Source organism: Macrotis lagotis, chromosome X, assembly GCF_037893015.1.
Source record: "Macrotis lagotis isolate mMagLag1 chromosome X, bilby.v1.9.chrom.fasta, whole genome shotgun sequence".
In the NCBI taxonomy this organism is placed as follows: Eukaryota; Metazoa; Chordata; class Mammalia; order Peramelemorphia; family Peramelidae; genus Macrotis; species Macrotis lagotis.
In genome coordinates, this window is record NC_133666.1 from 25105351 (window position 1) to 25125070 (window position 19720).

Below are 19720 nucleotides of genomic sequence, written 5' to 3' on the forward strand. Positions count from 1 at the left end.
AACTCCACCAACAGTACATTAATGTCCCAATCCTCCCACAACCTCTCCAACATTGATCATTTTTACTTTTTTGTCATCTTAGACAATCTGATAGGTTTGAGGTGGAACTCCTAGTTGTTTTGATTTACATTTCTCTAATCAGTAAAAATTTGCAATATTTTTTCATATGATTATATATAGTTTTAATTTCTTTGTTTGAAAACTGTCTAGAGCTTTGTTTTGTAAAACATTCCTCACAAAGTCACTTTGGAAGAGAGACAGTACTGGTGGTATTCTTCCCATTTCACAGAGGAGGAAACTGAGACTGAAATGTGTGATAAAAGTCACACAGCTTGTGTCAACACACAAGGATTGGCTGCCCAGGTTATGAACCCCCACCTACTGGGGAAGAAGCAGTCTGGTGTCCTGCAGAGGTGAGGGAAACTTTGAAACTGAGCCTACCCTAAGCAGCATGGGCCCTGGGTGCAGACTTAAAAGGACACTGGGCCCTTCTGCTGGCCAGATGGCTGCTGCTAGCTTGCCCCCAACCCCCAGCTCCAGTTCCATCCAAAGATCCTGACTATTCCATCATTTTCCCCACCCAGCCCCAAATCCCTCCAGTGCGTGTCTCCTTCACCTGGTGGTGTTGGAGAAGCCTGGGCCTCTTGTTCCCCTTCCCCCCCCCCCCCACCTCATCCTCCTTGGCCTCTCCCCTTCCTAAATGAATTTGCCAGCGACCCTGGCTGACACCCCTGATCAGATCATTTCCCCTTTGTCCAGAATGTAGCCTCTGCCAAAGGCCGATTCCTGAGAAGTCAGCAAATTCCTTGCTCCAGTGAAGCTGAAAGGTTGAGTCCATCTGTTCGGGGAGCATTTCCTTGTCTTTATTGTGCTCTCCCCCTCTGAGGGGAGTTATGCTGGCTTCTGAGTCTTCAATTTCCTCCTGAAGTGGAGGAGGACTGGGGAGATCATGGCAAAATCATTGAACTTGATGTCAGGAGACCAAGTCGCCGTCCCTGCTTGGCCACCCACTAGTGATGTGACCTTGGACAAGAATCTTAACCTTTCTGAGCCCCAGTTTCCTTCTTGGTAACATAAGGACTAGAATCTTTGTACTTGTTGCCCTACAGGCTTAGAGGGAGGAAGGCCTGTCGGTGTGAGGTCTGATCTATCAGTTAAAATTTATCCACTGGCTGGTTCTTGGACAATACACAACTTGCTACCAGGACTGCACATAAAGGTTTCCCTGCTTAGGGAGGTGTTGCCAAAGCTGATGGCTCTTGTCCCCTAGGAACAATGCAGTAAAGGAGGGTGACATCCTTCAATGATCTGAAGAACCCAGCTTTGGAAGGGGTTCTGTTAAAGAAGTAGCTCCTCCGCCGCCACCACCTAGGGGCAGTGAGGTGGTGTGGTGGATAGAGCACTGACTCTGGAATCAGAAAGATGGGAGTTAGAATACCTCAGACACTTAACACTTATTAGCTGTGTGACCTTGGAAAAGTCACTTCACCCTGATTGTCTTGCATTCAGTTGACCTGATTCAGATCTGGCCACTGGACTCAGATGGCTCTGAAGGTATAAGAAAAGCTGGTGACTTAGCACAGCTCCCCCTCACTCAAATCCAATTCACATGCCTGTCATGGCATCACCTCCATGATGTCATGGCTTTCTTCAAGAACAAAGGACAAACATCATCATACTCCACCTATTCTTCATAAGGAATCAGATTCTGTCTTGGCAGAATTCCGCAATAGGGCAAAAGGTTTTCCAAGTCAGGTTCAAGAATCATCTCATTCATTCATTCATTTACTCATTCATGCAACAACCATAGCAAAAAGTATGGTAGAGTGATAAGAGCCTTGACCTCACAGTCAGAGTCCTTGGGTTCAAATCCTGCTTCTGATCCTCAACTGTCATTTCCCTGGGCCTCAGTTTCCTCATCTGAGGAATTGGACTAACTGACTTCTGAGGTCCCTTCTGATTCTAGAGTGATGAGATAATATCATACTCCTTAATCCTGATGATTTCTTAAGGTTTAAACATGTTCTGAACCTGGTTCAAGGCTCTGGATAAGATACCAAGCTTAGACAGACACCATGCCTATGAGTTCAGGAAGCTCACGTGCAGTATCAGGCCACGTTAGACAGGCAGTGAGGTGTAGTGGGTAGGACAGCGAGAGTCCCCAAGCCCTGGTTTGTACAATTCTGTGTAATTTCTCAGGGTCACTCCTTGCTGAGCCCCAGTGTCCTCAGCTATCCAACAGGGATAATGAAATTGTACAACTCTTGTGAAGTAACAAATGATTTTTTACAAACCTTAAAAATATTGTGAGTATCTAACTTTCCTGGACATGCCTGGTCATGACCATGCAGACAAGATGTCAATGGTTAGAGAGTCAATATTTCCTATCTGGGCCCCCAAATGCACTCTTTTTTTTTTTTGCGGGAGGGTTGCAAGGCAGTGGGGTTAAGTGACTTGCCCAAGGCCACACAGCTAGGTGATTATTAAGTGTCTGATGCTGAATTTGAACCCAGGTCCTCTTTACTCCGAGGCCGGTGCTTTATCCACTGTGCCACCTAACTGCCCCCTTCACTGCATCACCTAGCCCCCCCCCCTCCCTGCAATGTATTCTTAATCCAGGCCTAGTGGACCTAGTTGGCCCAGTCTGGTCTTAAAAATTTCCAATTTTATAACTGAACTGGACCTTTTTGTTGCTGTTGTTGCTTAGTCATTTCAGTCGTGTCCAACTGTGACTCCATTTGAAGTTTTCTTGGTAAAGATACTGGAACAGTTTATCATTTTCTTTAGCTCATTTTACAGATGAGGAAACTGAGGCAAACAGGTAAAGTGACTTGCCCAGGATCATTCAGCTAGTAAGACTCTGAGGCTAAATTTGAACTCAGGCTTCCTGACTCCAGGCTTGGCCCTCTGACCTGAACTTTAGATATCATCTCATGCACCTTCCTCATTGTACAGATAAGGAAAGGGACTTATCCAAAATTATACAACTAAGTCACTACAGGGGCAGACCCTTGTATCTACCATGGATCAACTGTAATCCCAGGCTCACAAAGTTACCCAAGTGAAAGAATGGGGACAGTTCAGTAGGAGCCCATCCTCACTCCTGGTGACACAAGTCAAGGCAAGGGTCCTGCTGATGAACAAAGAAGGCAGCTCATTGCTAAAGTTTTCATGATGTGGGAAAGGGACTTCTCTGCCCCTGCAACTTTCTGCTGAGGTTGTATGGATTGTAAAAAAGAAATAATCTGAAACAACCCAATGTCCCTAATCCAGGGCATTCTAGAATACCTCTGTCTCTGCCTTTTAATTATTTCTAATAACTCAAAATAGCTTAAAAGAGGAGACATGCTTGGCTGAAAAGAGGAGACATGCTTGGCTGGATAGATGAAAGTCACTTACATTAGGGTAGAACAGAAACAGGACCTGCTTCAGAGGCAGAGGAGCTGACCTGGAGCCTGATATTTCCTTGCTGTGTGACTGTGATTAAGTCATTTACCTACTAGAGACTGTTTTCCTATCAGTAAAATGGGAGTAATAACCTTCACACTTCCACAAGGGGTGTTGGGAGACCTATAAAGCAATGGTGTTAGAGGAGGATTACTAAACCACACAGAAAGATCGCAAACCCAAAATGAACATCTGTGTTCTATTGTATTCTTGGGTTTTTTAGCTTTCTCAATTACTGTATTTTCCCATGTATAAGATGCACCTTAATTTGGGGGCCCAAAACTTGAAAAAATGTATTTCATAGTTATTGAATTCCAGTCTTATTCATCATCAAATTCATACAACTCTTCACTGTCAAAATTCCCATCCACAAGCTTGTCGTCCTCTGTGTTGGATGCCGAATCCCTGTCTTAGAAGATGCTCTGCCTGCTCTCCTGCCTGTTCTCTGGTCTGTGGTTAACCACAAGCCCTCCCTGGGCCAGCCTGGTGCATGGACACACGCTCTGTCCATTCTGTTTCATGAACCTGAAGCACCCACCGTGTCCTCCTTTGAGATCGGTCCCTTCTGTTTCGTTAGCAATGCTGAACCATCTTGGTGGACATGGGAACTCCAATGGCCCTTGGTTCTTCAATCCAGGTCTTCAATTCCCCGTCGAACTCGGGCCATTTGGCTGCCCTGCCTCTCATGGCCTTCTTCTGCCAGGACATTTTCAGTCGGGTTTCTTCTTCTTGTAGCTAGGCTCGGATTGTTTTGTCAGTTGGAGGAGGACCACAGTGATGGGAGGCAGTGGTGGGAAGGTGGCTCACTTTGGCCAACTTGGATTCAGCACTGGATGAAAATCTTTTCCAAGTCATTTCCGGGCAGAATGTAGCAAAATGTCATCTACTATGTTGGTAACCAAAGCGTAACAAAGCACCAAGTGTGGAAATAGTGGGAAATGCAAAGCCAAAAATCTACAACCACTGTAGATGACACTCCCAGTTTTTAGACCCCAATTTTTTCAAAAAAGGGTGCATCTTATACCAGGGGAAATATGGTGGCTTCTCATCTGATTCCTTCCATCAACAATGTTGTGGACCATCTTGAGGACTGTATGTCAGACACTTTTGCTGGAGGTTTTTCCTATTCACTAAAGAGAGAGTTGGGTTAGCCGGTCCCTCGGGTCCCTTTAAGTCCTATGTTCCTAAGGTCTCAGAGCTCAGAGCGCACCCTTTCCTCCCCATCAGGACATGATAAAGTGAAAGGATTGCTCCATTTGAAGTCAGAGAATTTGGGGTTCGAATACTGGCTTGGCCACTTCCTACCTGTGACCTTAAATCATGCTAGAGGCCTGGAGGCAAGAGACCTGAGTTTGAATCCTTCTTTGACTCCAAGCAGCAAAAAGTCACAGGATCCCAGATTTTGAGACAGAAGGGATCTTTGAGGTCATTCAGTCAAACCACCTTGTTTTCAGATGAGGAAACTGAGGCAAACAGAAGTTAAGTGCCTTGCCCAGAGTCACACAGCTAGACAGTGCCTGAGGTAAGATTGGAACTTCAGCCCCTTTGGGGCTCAGTTTCCTCATTTGTAAAATGAAGGGACCTGACCAGATTCTTTCTAAGAGATCTTTTAGCAGCTTTTGTCAAATTGTTTCATCCACTGATTCATTCATTCCCTTTTTCATCTAGTTATTCATTTCTCTGACAAACGTGGGAGGCAGTGATGGGAAGGTGGCTCAAGCATTCTGTTCTGGAATGAAATGGAGGAGGTCTCACTGATGACTTAGCCCAGCCAGGCAGCAGGTGCAGGGTTGAGCTCCTTGGGGAAGGAGGCATACTTTGGGGATCTTGTCACTTCCTTTCCTTTTTTGTAAAACATTGGGGGGGGTTAGAAACCAACGCAAGTGGAATAAGATATAAAATAAACACCGAGGGGAAAAAACAATCCTTGAAGACAGGGGAAGCAAAGGAAAATAAATAGGAGAATACAGAATGATTCATCAGCCATCGTCATCTGATCCAATTCTAAAGTCACTTTGGTGACAGGAAATGAAGCCCAGGGCTCTGGATTGGTACTTCTGGAGGGGGACTGTGACATCCTAATGCTCCTAGGGAGCACCAGTGGCTCAAGGTTAATAGCTCATTTTAGAGCTTGGGAGTTCAAAAGGATGGGCAGCATGGTGGTCTGCTACGGTCAGAGTTTAATACTGTGACTAGTTAGTTTGCAGTGTGACCTTGGGCAAGCCACTTTCTTTCTTGAGACCTCAGTTTTCTGTTCTCTAAAATGAGGGATTGGGGTAGATGGTCCCTCAAGCCCCTTCTAAGTCATATGTTCCCAAGGTTTCAGAGGTCAGAAGGTCCTCCTTCCTACCCATCAGTAGAATGAGTGCTGACTTTGAAGTCAAAGGACCTGGTTCAAATGGTGAGTCTGTCATTTCCTACCTGTGTGACCTTGGGCTAGTCACTCAACAGGCTCCAGATCTAGGGGCCTAATGCTTCTCTGGCCTCAGTTTCCTCCTCTGGAAAAGGAGAGGTTTGGATTATATGACTTCTGAGATCCCTTTAGGTCATTTTCAGTCATATCTGATTCTTCATGACCCTATTTGGGGTTTTCTTGGCAGAGGTACTGGAGTGGTTCGCCATTTCCTTCTCCAGCTCATTTTACAAATGAGAAAACTGAGGCAAACAAGGTGAAGTGACATGACTAATATCTGAGATCAGATTTAAACTCAGTAAGATGAGTCTCCTTGACTCCAGGCCTTGAGCTTTATCCACTGTGCCACCCAGCTGCCCTTGAGGTACCTTTGGGCTTCTTATGGACTTTTCTGAGACTCAGCATCCTTCTCTGTAAATAGAAGGGTAGAATTAAATGGTCTCAGTTTCCTCCTCTATAAAATGAGGAAGTTGAACTAGATGACCTTTGAGGTCTCTCTCAGGTCTGTGTTTATGACTCTCTGATCTACCATCTTGATTACAATTTCCTGATTGCTCTGGAATGGGTATTATTTCCTATAGTATCCTGCAGGACCCCGTGGGACCCTGGGGCCAACAAGGCAGGGCTTTGTGTACCTTTGCTGGGTACCTGACCTTACCTCAGACCCTGAAAGAAAGGAAAAGGGGGGGGGGATTGGGGGAGTGAACAGAGTTGTAGGAGTCATGACCCTTGCCCTCTAGGAGCTGACTGAGCAGGGCAGGGGCTATTGACCCCATCAGAGCAGAGAATTAGACAATCATGGAATGGCTGAGCCAGAAGGGAGAGGGCCCTTAACGAGGATCAACTCTGGTTCCCTCATTTTGCAGAAGGAAAAAAATGAGATTTAGAGAGGGGAAGGGCCTGAGTTGGTGTTAAGGGACAGAGTGCATCCTCCAGCCCAGATCCCCTAGCTCAAATGTGCCCACCCCGACCCTAGTCACTGAGGCAGAGCATGTTCCCTTGGCCCCAATCCCTTTCTCCTCTGATCCGTCACTACCTACCATGAGGGTTAGGACTTCAGGTGCTTTTGTGTCAGGGTTCTGCTCCTTGCTACCTTATCCCAGGTGTGCATTCCAACCCCACGACAGGCTCTTTGACATACCAGGATCTCTGGGCAGCCTGTGGATATCACCTTGATCTCCAGTTGCCTGATTATATCACCTGATAAATAGACCGACAGGGCGCTGCGGTATCTGTCCTCAGACTGACTGAGTGATCCTGGACAAGTCATTTTACCCTGTGTGCCTTAATTTTCTCATCTGTAAAATGAGTTGGAAAAGGAAATGGCAAACCCCTCCAGGCTCTTTGCCATGAAAACCCAAATGGGGTTATCAAGTCAGACATGTCTGAACAACAACTGAACAACCAAAAGACCATCACTAAGGGCAACAATTCCAACAGAGAGGAAGAATACAAGTAGTCCAAGGAGACCCGTGTGGCTTGTTAAGGAACGGTTACAGGGTATGGGCACACAAGGGTGCCATAGTACTGTAAGAATAGTGCCAGAAGTATGATGAACTCAGGATGAACTGAGTTTGGCAAGGACAGCAAAGGGCAACAAAAATGGGGAGGGATGGTCCAAAGCTCTAGGAAAAGGCACTGGGCCTGTCTTCCTGGCTTGGAGGCTAGTTAACTAAGACAGGGTCAAAAGGAGGGAAGGAGGGAATCTAGTGCAAGCTGCTCACTTTACAGAAGAGGAAACTGAGGCCCAAAGGGAGGAAGTGACTTGGTGAAGGCCACCCAGGTAGTAAGTAGCAGAAATAGGGGATGAATTCAGATTCCTTGCTGTCTCGCCAGTATACCTCCCAGAGGTAGCACACTACCTCTTTCAAAGCACCGCTAGAGGTAGATGGGTCATTGCTAATGGAGACCAGAGAGAAAACAGAAGGGCCCAGGCCTTATTTGGCTTGTTTTCACTGACCTTTGCACTGGAAAGGCCAGAGAAAAAGTGGTTGATGGAGGATTGATGCCCAAGATAAGGAAGGAGAAAAAAGATTAACTAGCTGCCTTTGATGAGGTCAAGTCACTGGCCCCAGATGACCTCCATCCTTGGATACTGAGAAAACCTGGGGCTCAGGGGCAGGCGTGGCAGTAGGAGGTGACACATGAATGCTACCTTCAAGGAGCAGAAGGACTTTCCTGTGGAGGAAGACCTCAGCCAGTTCTGTTTGGCCCCATGGGGCACAATCAGACCTAGTGAGGAAGCTGCAAAGAGGCCAAAGGCTCCGTGTCTCAACAATTTGAGCTGTTCACTAGAAAATGGGCCACCTCAGAGGTAATGGCTTTCCCAGGAGTGGAAGTCTTTAAGCAAAGACTCAAGGTGGGTACACTGTAGAAGGGACTAGAGCAGATGGCTCCTGAAATCCCTTTTCATTCTGAGCACTGGTGATGCTGTGAGTGAGACCTTCGTGACCTCTAACCTCTAACCCCTAACCCCTGGGACTTTTACAGAGACAGATGTCTGGCCCGTGGCACAGAGGACTGGCCTTAGGAAAGTGTGGGGGGAATCCCCTGAATCCTCATTTGACCAATGACACCTGGCAGAGAAGAACTGGGGGGGGTTACATTTGAAGGGGAGATGATTCACCCTCCTCCCCTGGCAAACAGTACAGGTTTGAAAATTCCGTCTATCATGTCTAGGTTGAGGATTAGGGTTCAGACATTGAGAGGAGGATGGAAACTGGGGACCAGGGCATCTAGAAAAAGCTCCACACGAGGGCCTACCCAGCTAGCCAGGGGTCCACTTTTAGACACAACTGTGGGGAGTCTGGAGGAGCAGGGAGAGCTGTTGAAAGATCTCACCTAACTTGGCCCCAGCCCAAAGGCTGAAGTCAGCAGACTGTAACCCTGGAGAAGTCCCAGCAAGCCATGGACCTTCGCCCTTAGCTGCATCCACTCCCCAGGTTATTTCCCTGACATAAACCAGGTCTCAGCCAGGGCTCCATTCCGGAAACCAATGAGCTAAAAAGGAGATGGAGGAGATAAGAAGGAGATAGGGAAGGGGAGGAGGAGAGGCAGGCCTCTCGGGCCTCATCGGCCTGGGGGCGTTGCCAGGATACCAGAGAGCCTTGGTTTGGATGGTGCCTTACAGAATGAATAGCAAATCCATAGTGCAGAGTCCAGATCCTAAAGGCCCGGTGGCGACAGAGAAGGCCTACTGCTTTGTCCAGGTCAGCCTGCTAGCATGTAAACTCTTTTAATCCCAGGGTTCTTTGCTAGGTCCCAGCCTGCCAGTTCAACAGTTCCAGGAAGATAAGGGTAATAAGATGGAAGCTAAGTGGCATGGGTCTCATAAGGGGGGAGAGCAGATCTGCCCCCCTTCCCAGTTCATCATCTCAGACTCCAGTTCAGGTTGCCTCCAGTCTGAGCCTTCCTTTCCAGCCCACCCTTCCCTGAAGACAACAGATTGTGCTCTGGCCCTTCCCCCAAGGCTTCTCCAAACTTAGCCCTCCCAGGCCCCTATATCCTCTGTGCCCCCCCCCCCATCTCAGGTGACCTGGGAAACTTCACCTTGGTAAGGCATTAATGAGTATGAACATGCTAATTTAGCTGGGCAGGGGTCATTACCCCTGAAATGTGGCTGATTGTATGCTGGGGAGGAGGAGGGGCCCACTTTCAAGGACCTTCATAGGATCATGAACGCAATGCCAGAAGGGACTTCAAGGGTCATTTGGGCCAACCCCTTCATTTTACAGAGAAGGAAACTGAGACCTATAGAGAGCAAGTGATTTACCCAAGGTCACACATGTTACCAAGGCAGAATGAAAATTGAACCCAGAACCTTCAGGCCAGCATTTTATTGTTATTTAGTCTTTTTTTTAAGTCATATCTGACTCTTCATGATCCCATCTTGGGGTTTTCTTAGCAGAGAGGCTAGAATGGTTGGTCATTTTCTTCTTCAGTTCATTTTACAGATGAGGAAACTGAGGCAAACAGAGTTAAGAGACTTGCTGAGAGTCACACAGCTAATGAACTAAGATCTTCCTGACTCCAAACCCAGTACTCCATTTACTGCAGTACCATCTAGCCACCCTTTCCCCCAAAAGACCATGGTGTCATGGAAAGAACACTGGATTTGGAGCCATAGGGCTTGTTCTGCTGCTTGTTACTCATGGAACTTGGAAAACTGCTTAAAAATTTTCTAGAGGGGCAGCTAGGTGGCACAGTAGATAAAGCACGGCCCTGGAGTCAGGAGTACCTGGGTTCAAATCCGATCTCAGACACTAATTACCTAGCTGTGTGGCCTTGGGCAAGCCACTGAACCCCATTTGCCTTGCAAAAAAAAAAAACCCTAAAAAAAAGAATTTTCTAGACCTCAGCTTCTTCACAAAGACAAAATGCAAACCAACCCCCTTACTGAGAAGAGTCTGCATTCTCTTTGGAGTATAGAACATGGAAAGACATGAATCACCAGGGGGATCAGGAAAGGCTTCCTACAGGAGGTACTACTTGATTGGAGCCTTGAACATTGCGAAGGATTTGAGGTGCATCCCAGAGGGGCAAAGGCTCAGCGGTAGGAGGTGAAGTGTCAAACAGCAGATGCCAAGGACATAGTGAAAAACATTCACTGCTCACAGAGCATAGCTTCTACTGTATGAACAGGTCCTCCTATGATAGCATTGACCTTCCTAGGTAGTTCAAAGGATCTCAAACTTTAATTAAGTTCTAATAGTGGAGGGGACAGTGAGGTGACACAGTGGATGGAGCACTGACCCTGGAGTCAGGAGAACCTGAGTTCAAATGTGGCCTTAGACACTTAATAATGGCCTAGCTGTGTGACCTTGGGCAAGTCACTTAACCCCATTGTCTTAAAAAAAATAAAAAGTTCAAATGATGGGGTCAACCACCTGAAAAGTAAGTGGCTTGGGGTGTGGTGTGGGAGAAGCCTGATCATAGAATTTAAAGTCTGAAGGGACCTTAATCACCATTTATTTCAAATCTCTCATTTTATAGAGGAAGAAACTGAGTCCCAGAAAGGGGAAAAACTGATCTAAGGCTTTAAAGGCAGGTCCTTTGATTCCAATGAAGTGTGTGTCGTGTTCCTAAACAGAAACTACCCACTTCCAAGTGATGGGGTCTAATGTGGTTTCCCAGGCCCCCAGGAAGGAGGGAGGCCAGACTTTGTTAGTCAGAAAGAAGCCAAGCGGGACAATGGGAAGAGAAAACAAGTCCATCCGGAGGTTAATGTGAAGCTACAGCCAGCTCTGGGGTGAGGGCTACATGATAGGAAACAGCTTGTTGAAGAGGGAAGGCCCTGCCTCATTGGAAGCTGGAACAGAAAGGGGTAGGAGTGGGGGGGGGGGCGGAGGGAGGGTGTGCTGATTCAAGACAGCTGTGTCTTCTCCACCCTGGGGGACCTTTGCACTTTGCCCCTGGACCCAGGATACCTTGTCCTGTTTTCCTGAAGCCAGCAAAGCCAGCTTTAGGCTCCTGGCAATCTACGAGGGCCCTTGGAGCCATTCAGAAGCTCCAGTGGGGGCCGGACGTCCATAGGCCCCACTGTCTTCGGGAGACCCAGCTCAGCCCTGCTGTCCTGGGGAGGCCCAGACGAAGTTCTCCAGGGAGGGAGAAGGGTCCTGCCCAGCTTAGACTGGCCACAGCCCCGGAGGCATGATGGTCCTGACCGGCCTCTGGGCCTTCCTTCTGTGGGGTATGTGGATAACTTCCTCTCTTCCATTCAGATTGTGGGGCAGGATCTTAGACTTGGGTGGCTGATGATTCTTTCCGGAGAAAACTGCTCTTCAGAGTAGGGACTCAGGGAAAAAATGAACAAAGTAGTCTTACAGTTGGAAGGATCCTTTTGAAGCATCTTGCCCAACACTTTCATTTAACAAATGGGGAGACTGAGGTCCAGAAAGTAGAATGATGAAGAAAACTTTTCTCCTTTCTGTGACAGCCATAATGATGGGCAGTTAGTACCCAAAATAGGAAACCTGGTATAAGAAAAAGAGTATTAGACTTGTAGTCAAGGGATCCGAATTCGAATTCTGATCCCGTTACTTATTTGTTGTGTGTGACCTTGGCTAAGCCCCTAAATCTCTCTGAGATTAATGAGAGAGTAGGGCTAAATGGTGTCAAAGGTCCTGTTCAGCTTGAAATCTCTGATGCTAGCATATTTGACTTCTCTATGCCTGAATTTCCTCATCTGTAAAATGAAAATAATAAAATAGTCATTTCTTTATGAGGTTTTGCAGAGAAAGGACTTTCTAAATGAAAGGTATTAGAGGAATGTGAGTTTTTATGACTGTTCCTTTTATTATTGCTGTTATCATGATCACCTTTGCCCTGACTGTTCCCCATGCCCAGAGGTCTTGTATTAAACACCAGCCCAGACAGCACCCCAGTACCTGGGGCCTATCTGGGAACTTCACTGACACTTGCCAAAGGGTGACTATCAACAAAACATTTGGGGGTGGCTAGGTGGCGCAGTGATAGAGCAGCGGCCCTGAAGTAACTGAGTTCAAATCCGGCCTCAGACAATTAATAATGACCTAGCTGTGTGGCCTTGGGTAAGCTGCTTAAACCCATCTGCCTTGCAAAAACCTAACAAAATACTTAACCTGTGGAGTACTTTAAATGACTTTGTAAATTCCCACCTGAGCTTTAGAATGGTCATTCACAGAAAAAGTCCCAGCATGATAGTTTCCATTGGAGAGCTCATCACCAGGAGAAGGGTCTTCCCACTGCCTACCACCCAGAGCAACTGTGAGCCTCAAAGCTCTAGAGAAAGTTATGGTGACCTCTGCTCCCCATTCAAACTTATACAGACTGGCCCCTATTCAGAAGGCCCCTCCTTTGTGCTGGGTGACAGGCCACACGTTCTCATATAAATGAATCTGTCTGCAAGTGTTCATGACTGAGACCCTTGTGGGGGGAGGTAGTTCAGGTTAACTGGGTAACTCTCACTAGTTGAGGGAAATCTGGGGCAGCTAGGGGAGTCAGGAAGACCTGAGTTCAAATTTGATCAGACACTTACTAGCTGTGTGATCCTGGGCAAGTCACTTCACCCTGTTTGCCTCGGTTTCCTCATCTAGAAAAGGGGCTGGAGAAGGAAATGACAGAGCACTCCAGGATCTCTGTCAAGAAAACTCCCAAAGGAGCCATGAAGACTCGGACACCACTAAACAGCAAAGAGAGAAATCCACTTTAACCTGCCCCACCCAGGCATTGTCTCAGTCTCATCTGGGTGACTTTTCCTTTGATCAAAGTGGGGACACTCTGTTCCTGCCCTCCCCCAAAGCAGCCAGCCAGGTTGTCCAGCCCCATCTCCAGAGTCCGGGAATTCTAGGTTCCCCCCATTACCTTTTGGGTAAACCGTACTAGGTGAGAGTGAAAGAGCCAAAGAGATCGGGGTGGGAGGAAGAGAATCCTAGGATGTTAGGGCTGGAAGAAATCAAATAATTGGAGATTCTCCGAAGCTGAGACCTTCTAAGCAGGCCCAGAGAGAGAAAGCACTTTGCCTAGGGTCACACAGCGAATGTGTCAGAAGCAGAATTTGAATTCTGGCCTTCTCACTAGAGTTCTACAATGCCCTCCATTGGACAGACAAGATTCCCAGATTAATGAGAATCAAAACCAGACTGAGGTGTTGCAAGTGACTTTTTCTCTTGCTGTTTTCTAGCCTGTGTCCTAGGCCACCCAAAGCAAACAACATCTGGAGGGGAGGATATGAGAAACTGTTCTGTGACCCCACCGGTGAGGCTGACCCCCTTCCCCAAGCAGGGCCCCTCTCACCACGTGGCTCCTGCTGGCCCCCGTCCTCAATGCCTCCCTTTCCAAGACAATTCTCTCAGTTCCCAGACTCTTTGCTTTCCACCAGACTTGCTCCTGGTTTCCTGGCTCAGAGGCTCTGTTTCTGATTAACTGCTTGGAGAATCAGTCCTCTATGACTTCATCAATATCCCACCTCCAAAGGCACCACTGGGGCTGGGGGATGCCACAGGGACCACTGACAAACCTCAAGTTGAGGCTAGGCCATTGGGGGGCCAAATAAAGAGAAACAAAGGCATTGGGGAGTGGATGGAGGTGGGGGAGTGAGTGGGAAGGAGAGATGGGGAAAGGGAGAGAAGAAGAGAGAAAAAGAGGGAAAGGAGAGGGAGAGACAGAGAAGGGAGAAGGAACAAATGGGGAAGAGGAAGGAGAAGGGAGAAATAAAGAAGAGAAGGGGGGAGAGAAGGGAGGAGAGATGGCAAAAAGCGAGGAAGAGACAAAGGCCAGGAGGAAAGGCCAAAAAGAGGGAAGGAGAGACAAAAGAAAGGCGGGAGATTGGGAGAGGAAAAGATGGAAGGAGAGAGAAAGATGGAGGCAAAAATGGGTGGAGGAAAAATAGGGAAGTCGTCAGTGCCAGAGTTCTGGGGGGGGGGGGTGCAGACCAGGTTGGACTTGTAGAAGGGATTGAGACTTGAGATGTCTGCCCTCTCCCCATCTTACTCCCCCATCGCCTCTCATATTTCTGAGGACCTGGCAGCAACCTGGATAGAGAAGGCCCTTGATAAACACTCATTTATTTGAATATCATCAGCTGCCTAGGGAATTTGGACTAGTAAGGGAGGAGAGGGGAGGGATGTCGAGCATTCTAGTTATGAAAATTGGAAAATTAATGGCATCTTTCCCAAGCTAACCCCAGGCATCCAGGCCATGGGGCAGCGTCCAGATGTTCAGACTGCTCTCTCCTCCTACCTCCTCCACCCCCAAAAGCATCTGTATGGGCTCTTTTCCCTCTTTGGATAACCAGACTAGAGTCTAACTATAATGAGGGAGCATAATATGGATGATAAACCAGTGAAGGAGACTGAGAGGGAGTGATCAGGCAGGTAGGTAGAGAGGCAAATATCACAAACCCGGTGAGGAGGGAGGATCCAGGAAGAGAGGGTACTCAACATCATTGAGGGCTACACAGAGGTCAGGGAGGATGAGGACATATTTACAGCTTCTCCAGGCCTTTTTCTGTAGCCAAGTCCATCAGAGCCTGAAGTCAGAGGCTCATAGATCCATCCTAGGGCAGGGAGGGCCAGGGGTCAGGGAACAGCTAGGTGGTGCAGTGGATAGAGCAGCAATCCTGAAGTCAGGAGGACCTGAGTTCAAATTCAGCCTCAGATACTTGATACTTACTAGCTGTGTGACCTTGGGCAAGTCACAACTCCATTACCCCAGGAAAAAAAAAAAAAGAAAGAAGGTCCAAGGGTTCAAACCCTACCTCATCCAAACCATTGTGTTTCTGTCTATGTCCCTGGAACCCTGGGGGGGGCCATGCCAGTATCTTCCAGTCACAGCTGTCAACACCACTGCCCGGCTCAAGGATCTTCGACAACAAATGGAGGTCCACAGTCTTGATGCCTACATCATTCCTGACACTGACGCCCACATGGTGAGTAGTCACTCCTTCCCCCCAGTCCAATATAAGAAATTGAGAAAAGACTCAAGCTGGAAATGAAATCTCACATCATGAAAGGCAGGTGGAGGAGATATAGCAGGACATGGAGACACAGATCTATTCTCCAAACCCCAAGGAGGAGTAATGAGCTGGAAATAAGAAGAATTTCATGAATGAATGAATGAGTAAATGAATAAATGAATGAATTCGGCATTCATTAAGTACTTACTAGGAACAAAGTACTGTGCTAAGTTCTAGAAGAATAATGGTTCAAATAGAAAAGTCAGAAGGTCTCTGTCCTCAAGGAGAGAGACAACTCTAATGAGAGAGACAATCAGTGTACTGTTGATAATGGGATTTGTGGTCACCAATTAAAGATAGAAATTGAGGGTTACTGAAAGGTGTAGGGATTCCTATGCTCCCTGGGATTTTAAAACTGCTCAGGATTTTATTACAAATTATTACAAAGTAAACAGGTTAAAACTTTTCCACCTCCCTTAGAGTCAACAAACATGTTAGGTCAAGGTGAGTAACAAAAGACTAGGCAAGGTTGCCTGGGAGACAGAGGGAGATAAAGAAAGACAAAGACAGTCCCGGAGAACTGACTGGGCCAGAGAGCTCACCAGCCCCAGAGGAGGTCCAGTCCAGGTTTTATAGCCTGGAAGCTGTGGGTTGGGGATGAGGAGACAGGATACAAATTTTACCTTTCACAATGAGACAATAGAGGTCAATTTACATCTCAAGAGCAAAGAGTCTTCCACCCTTTAACAAGATTTAACAGCATTAAAGGTTATTTTCTGCATTCATAATTCTCTGCATCAGAAGGTTTCAGTAGCAAGAGAGAAGGAAAGGCCCTCTGGTCTTTAGGGTGCAGCAACAGAGTAGATGGCAAAGCCTTTGCTTTAATGACATTTCCATCAACAAAATCTTAGCAATTTCTGACACTGAACCATTTGACATGGCCAAGACCTTTGGTCACAAAAAATATTCTTTTTTGGATCTTCAAGTTATCTTCCTAAAGCTCAGGTCTGAACCTATCACCTCCCTCATTACTAAGCTTCAGTGGAGCAAAAGAGGAGATTATCATGGATAACTAAAGCAATGTAAGAGCTAAGGAAAGAAGCACCTAATGAAGGCGACAAGAGTAACAACAGCTCTCATTTCTAGAGTCCTTTAAGTCTTACAAAGGGCTTATCTCCTGGCCACCCTTGAAAGAAGGTAGTGCAAGGATTATTAGACCAATTTTATGGTGTGGAAACTGAGACTCAGAAATGAACTATCCTCCCCCAGGACCACCTAACTAAAAAGTATCAGAGCCAAGACTTGAACCCAGATCTTCTGGTTCCTAGTCCAACAATCTTTGCACAGTACCACACCAAGGAAGTCTTCATGGAGGAGGCCAGACTGGAATTGGGCTATAATGGAAGACTAGATTTGGGGAGAGAACAAGGGAGGACATCACAGTGCAGGGATAAACCAGGAAGCATAAAGTTCATGAAGGTGTCTGGTTGATTTTTCAGAGTGAGTACATTGCCAAACACGATGAGAGACGCTGGTGGATGTCTGGCTTCAGCGGCTCTGCAGGTGATGACCTTCATCCTCGCCTCTCCCATCATCCTCCTGACCAGGGGGTCCACCTTCTCTTGGCCAGTGTCCAGGACCTCCCTTAAGCCCCTGATGCCCTGACTTGGTGTTGTCCAGGGTCATACAGATAGCTTCAGGGATGGGATTCAGATCCAGTTTTTCTGCTGTTAGAGCTCAGATGCTTACCGCTGTATACTCTGCCTCCCATAAATAATGCAACTTTGAATATTTTGTATTTTAAACATGCATTATAATTCCATATACTTCATTCACTCAACACATACCCAATTGAGGAAATCCTAGCTTCTTGAGGACTAACATAGACCACCAGATCCATAAGTACAACAGGATAACCAGAGAGTTTCCCATAACTTAGACATGGGAATGGGGGGGGGGGGAATTACAGTTCCTCCCTATAGCTCATGGTTTTCTTTGGGCTTGCTCTGTGTGACATGACCCCCAAGTCCCTTACCAGGCTCTGGGCTACCCATCCCTCTCCTAGGCCCTGCCTCTTCTGATCCATGACTAAACTATCACCTAGTCTGCCAAGTCCTCACTTCCCTCCCCAACTCTTTTGGTCCCTGGTGAAAGATTTCTAATATGATCTACGCTGATCACAGACCCTTATGCACAGTAAGCAATGAATTGATATGTTTAGTGGACTGAAATGTAATATATGTTGAGTGTTGTGTAGTCCATGGAGATGAGCAAGGTCTATCACCTGCCCTCATGGTCCTCACAGACCAGGAAGAGGGGAAAGACATAGAGAGGCCATTAAAACCAGGTAGGGCAATGTGTACTGAGAGAGAGACCACCATGGCCTGGGAAGAGGATTGGCATTCGCAGATGATTGTCCACAAAATGAAAAGAGGCCTTCCATCAAGACCCTAAGTTTTCATTTGGTGAAAACCTGGTACAGCGGAAAGAACACAAAATTTGGAGTCAGAGGTCCTGGCTCCGCTACTTACTGACTGTGTGACCTCAGACAAGTCACTCTATCACCTTGAGCCTTAGTTTCTTCATTCGAAAAATCAAGGGGTCAGAGCAGATGGTCTCTTAAGTCCCTTTTAGCTTTAGATCTAGGGTCCTATTTGTGTGACCTTAGATCACTTTCTTCTCAGTTTCTCCATCTGTAAAAGAAATGGATTGAAAATTTTTTTTAAAAAAGAAATAGATTAAAGTTGATGGTTTTTTAAAGAACTCTTTCAGTTCTAAAGCTCTGATTTTTTTCCTTCCCTCCCTTCCAGGAAATGCTGTGGTGACTAAGGTGAAGGCAGCTCTGTGGACTGATAGCCGCTACTGGATTCAGGCTGAGCGGCAAATGGACTGCAACTGGGAGCTACATAAGCAAGGTATGGAGAGGGGGCAGTAGGACTTAGGTTCCCTAATAAATGGGTACAGCAAAGCTCTGGGTCCCCCTGGGGTCCCAAAGGGAGGATATTTTCATAACAAACCCAGGCTGGCCTAGTATATCCAGGGAAATGCATCCATATGATCCTTCTTATAGGTGTCCCAGAATGGGTATATAGAGATTCGGGAGAACTTTAAACCTTTAGGTGCCAGCTATAGAGGGTTATTTACAAGAAGCTCAGGCTGTTTGGGATAGGCCTTAACCTTTAGGATCAACCTCAAGAAAACTGAAACTCCTCCCTCTCCCATAATGCCACTAAAGTCCTTTGAGGACATGCATAGAATGTCTCATTTTGTCTTTATAGAACCAACACCAGCTAAGAGTTTGAAACAGAGTAGGCATTTAAGGTATGCTTGTTGAATAACAGAATCTTGGGCTAGAAAGTGCTCAGGGCCTAGGAGAAATGGGGGTAGGTGACCTGCGGTGATCACACTTACCTAAGGTATGTTTCCTATTGGGTTTGGCAGTTGGTACTTCACCCATTGCAACATGGATCCTAGCAGAGGTTCCAGCTGGAGGTCAAATTGGCTTTGACCCCTTCCTGTTCTCCATTGGTATGTACTTAGCTTTGATCTGGGAAGTGATGGAGGCAGGGGGCATTCCAAGATAACAACACTGTGATAAGCAATGACAAGGAACACATAGAGTCATCTGGGCTACCACACAGAAAGTAAGTAGGTATGACGCTAAGGTTTCTAAGTTGTCAAATCCTTGCGTAATTCATTTACCATCACCCACTTGCCTGAAAAAATATGGAGAATGCTATGTCCTCCAGTGCTTGTGTGTTAACTTTTGGAAAAAACCCAAACAATAAAACCAAACCGACTTGTTCCAATAGGACAAAATGGTGCCTTACAGGCTTCTACTAAGCTATCCCCTCCACATATTCACATATTTCAAAGTCATACAAGGGAACCATCTTCTAATCCTTAGCAGCAAGTAAAGTAAAAAACGGGAAGACACATACTCCCCAGGGTTCTTTGGCACTGTTACAGGCCATCAAAATTACCATTCCCCAGATGTGAGTATGAACTAGCTCCCTCCTTCTGCATAACTATCTTGTCTATACTTCTTTATATAATTAGACTAGAAACTCCTTGAGGCCTTTTGTCTTTGCATTCCCACATAGTTGGTGCTTTATAAATGTGTACACTTGCTTGTTTGTACCGTGTTGCTTGCATCAAGTCCCAGGAAACCAAATAATTTCTATTATCTCGTTTGATCCTCATAACATCCCTGTGAGGTTAGTGCTATTATCATTATTTTTTAGGTTTTTGCAAGGCAATGGGGTTAAGTGACTTGTCCAAGGTCGCACAGTTAGGTACTTCTTAAGTGTCTGAGGCCAAATTTGAACTCAGGTCCTCCGGACTCTAGGACCTGTGCTCTATCCACTGTGCCACCTAGCTGCCTCGGTTGGTGCTATTATTATTTCTTTTACAGATGAATAGTCATT

General features: G+C 46.6%; 1 protein-coding gene across 1 annotated transcript in view; it reads left to right on the forward strand.

Moving 5' to 3' along the window:
- The first annotated feature begins 11307 nt into the window (after positions 1-11307).
- Positions 11308-19720, forward strand: part of XPNPEP2 (X-prolyl aminopeptidase 2) — a 41897-nt gene continuing 33484 nt past the window's right edge. The window contains exons 1-6 of the mRNA XM_074199422.1: positions 11308-11549; positions 13521-13594; positions 15156-15266; positions 16793-16856; positions 18104-18208; positions 18735-18821. Of these exons, the coding sequence (XP_074055523.1) occupies positions 11510-11549; positions 13521-13594; positions 15156-15266; positions 16793-16856; positions 18104-18208; positions 18735-18821 (481 nt within the window). The 5' untranslated portion in view covers positions 11308-11509. The remainder of the gene's footprint in view (positions 11550-13520; positions 13595-15155; positions 15267-16792; positions 16857-18103; positions 18209-18734; positions 18822-19720) is intronic.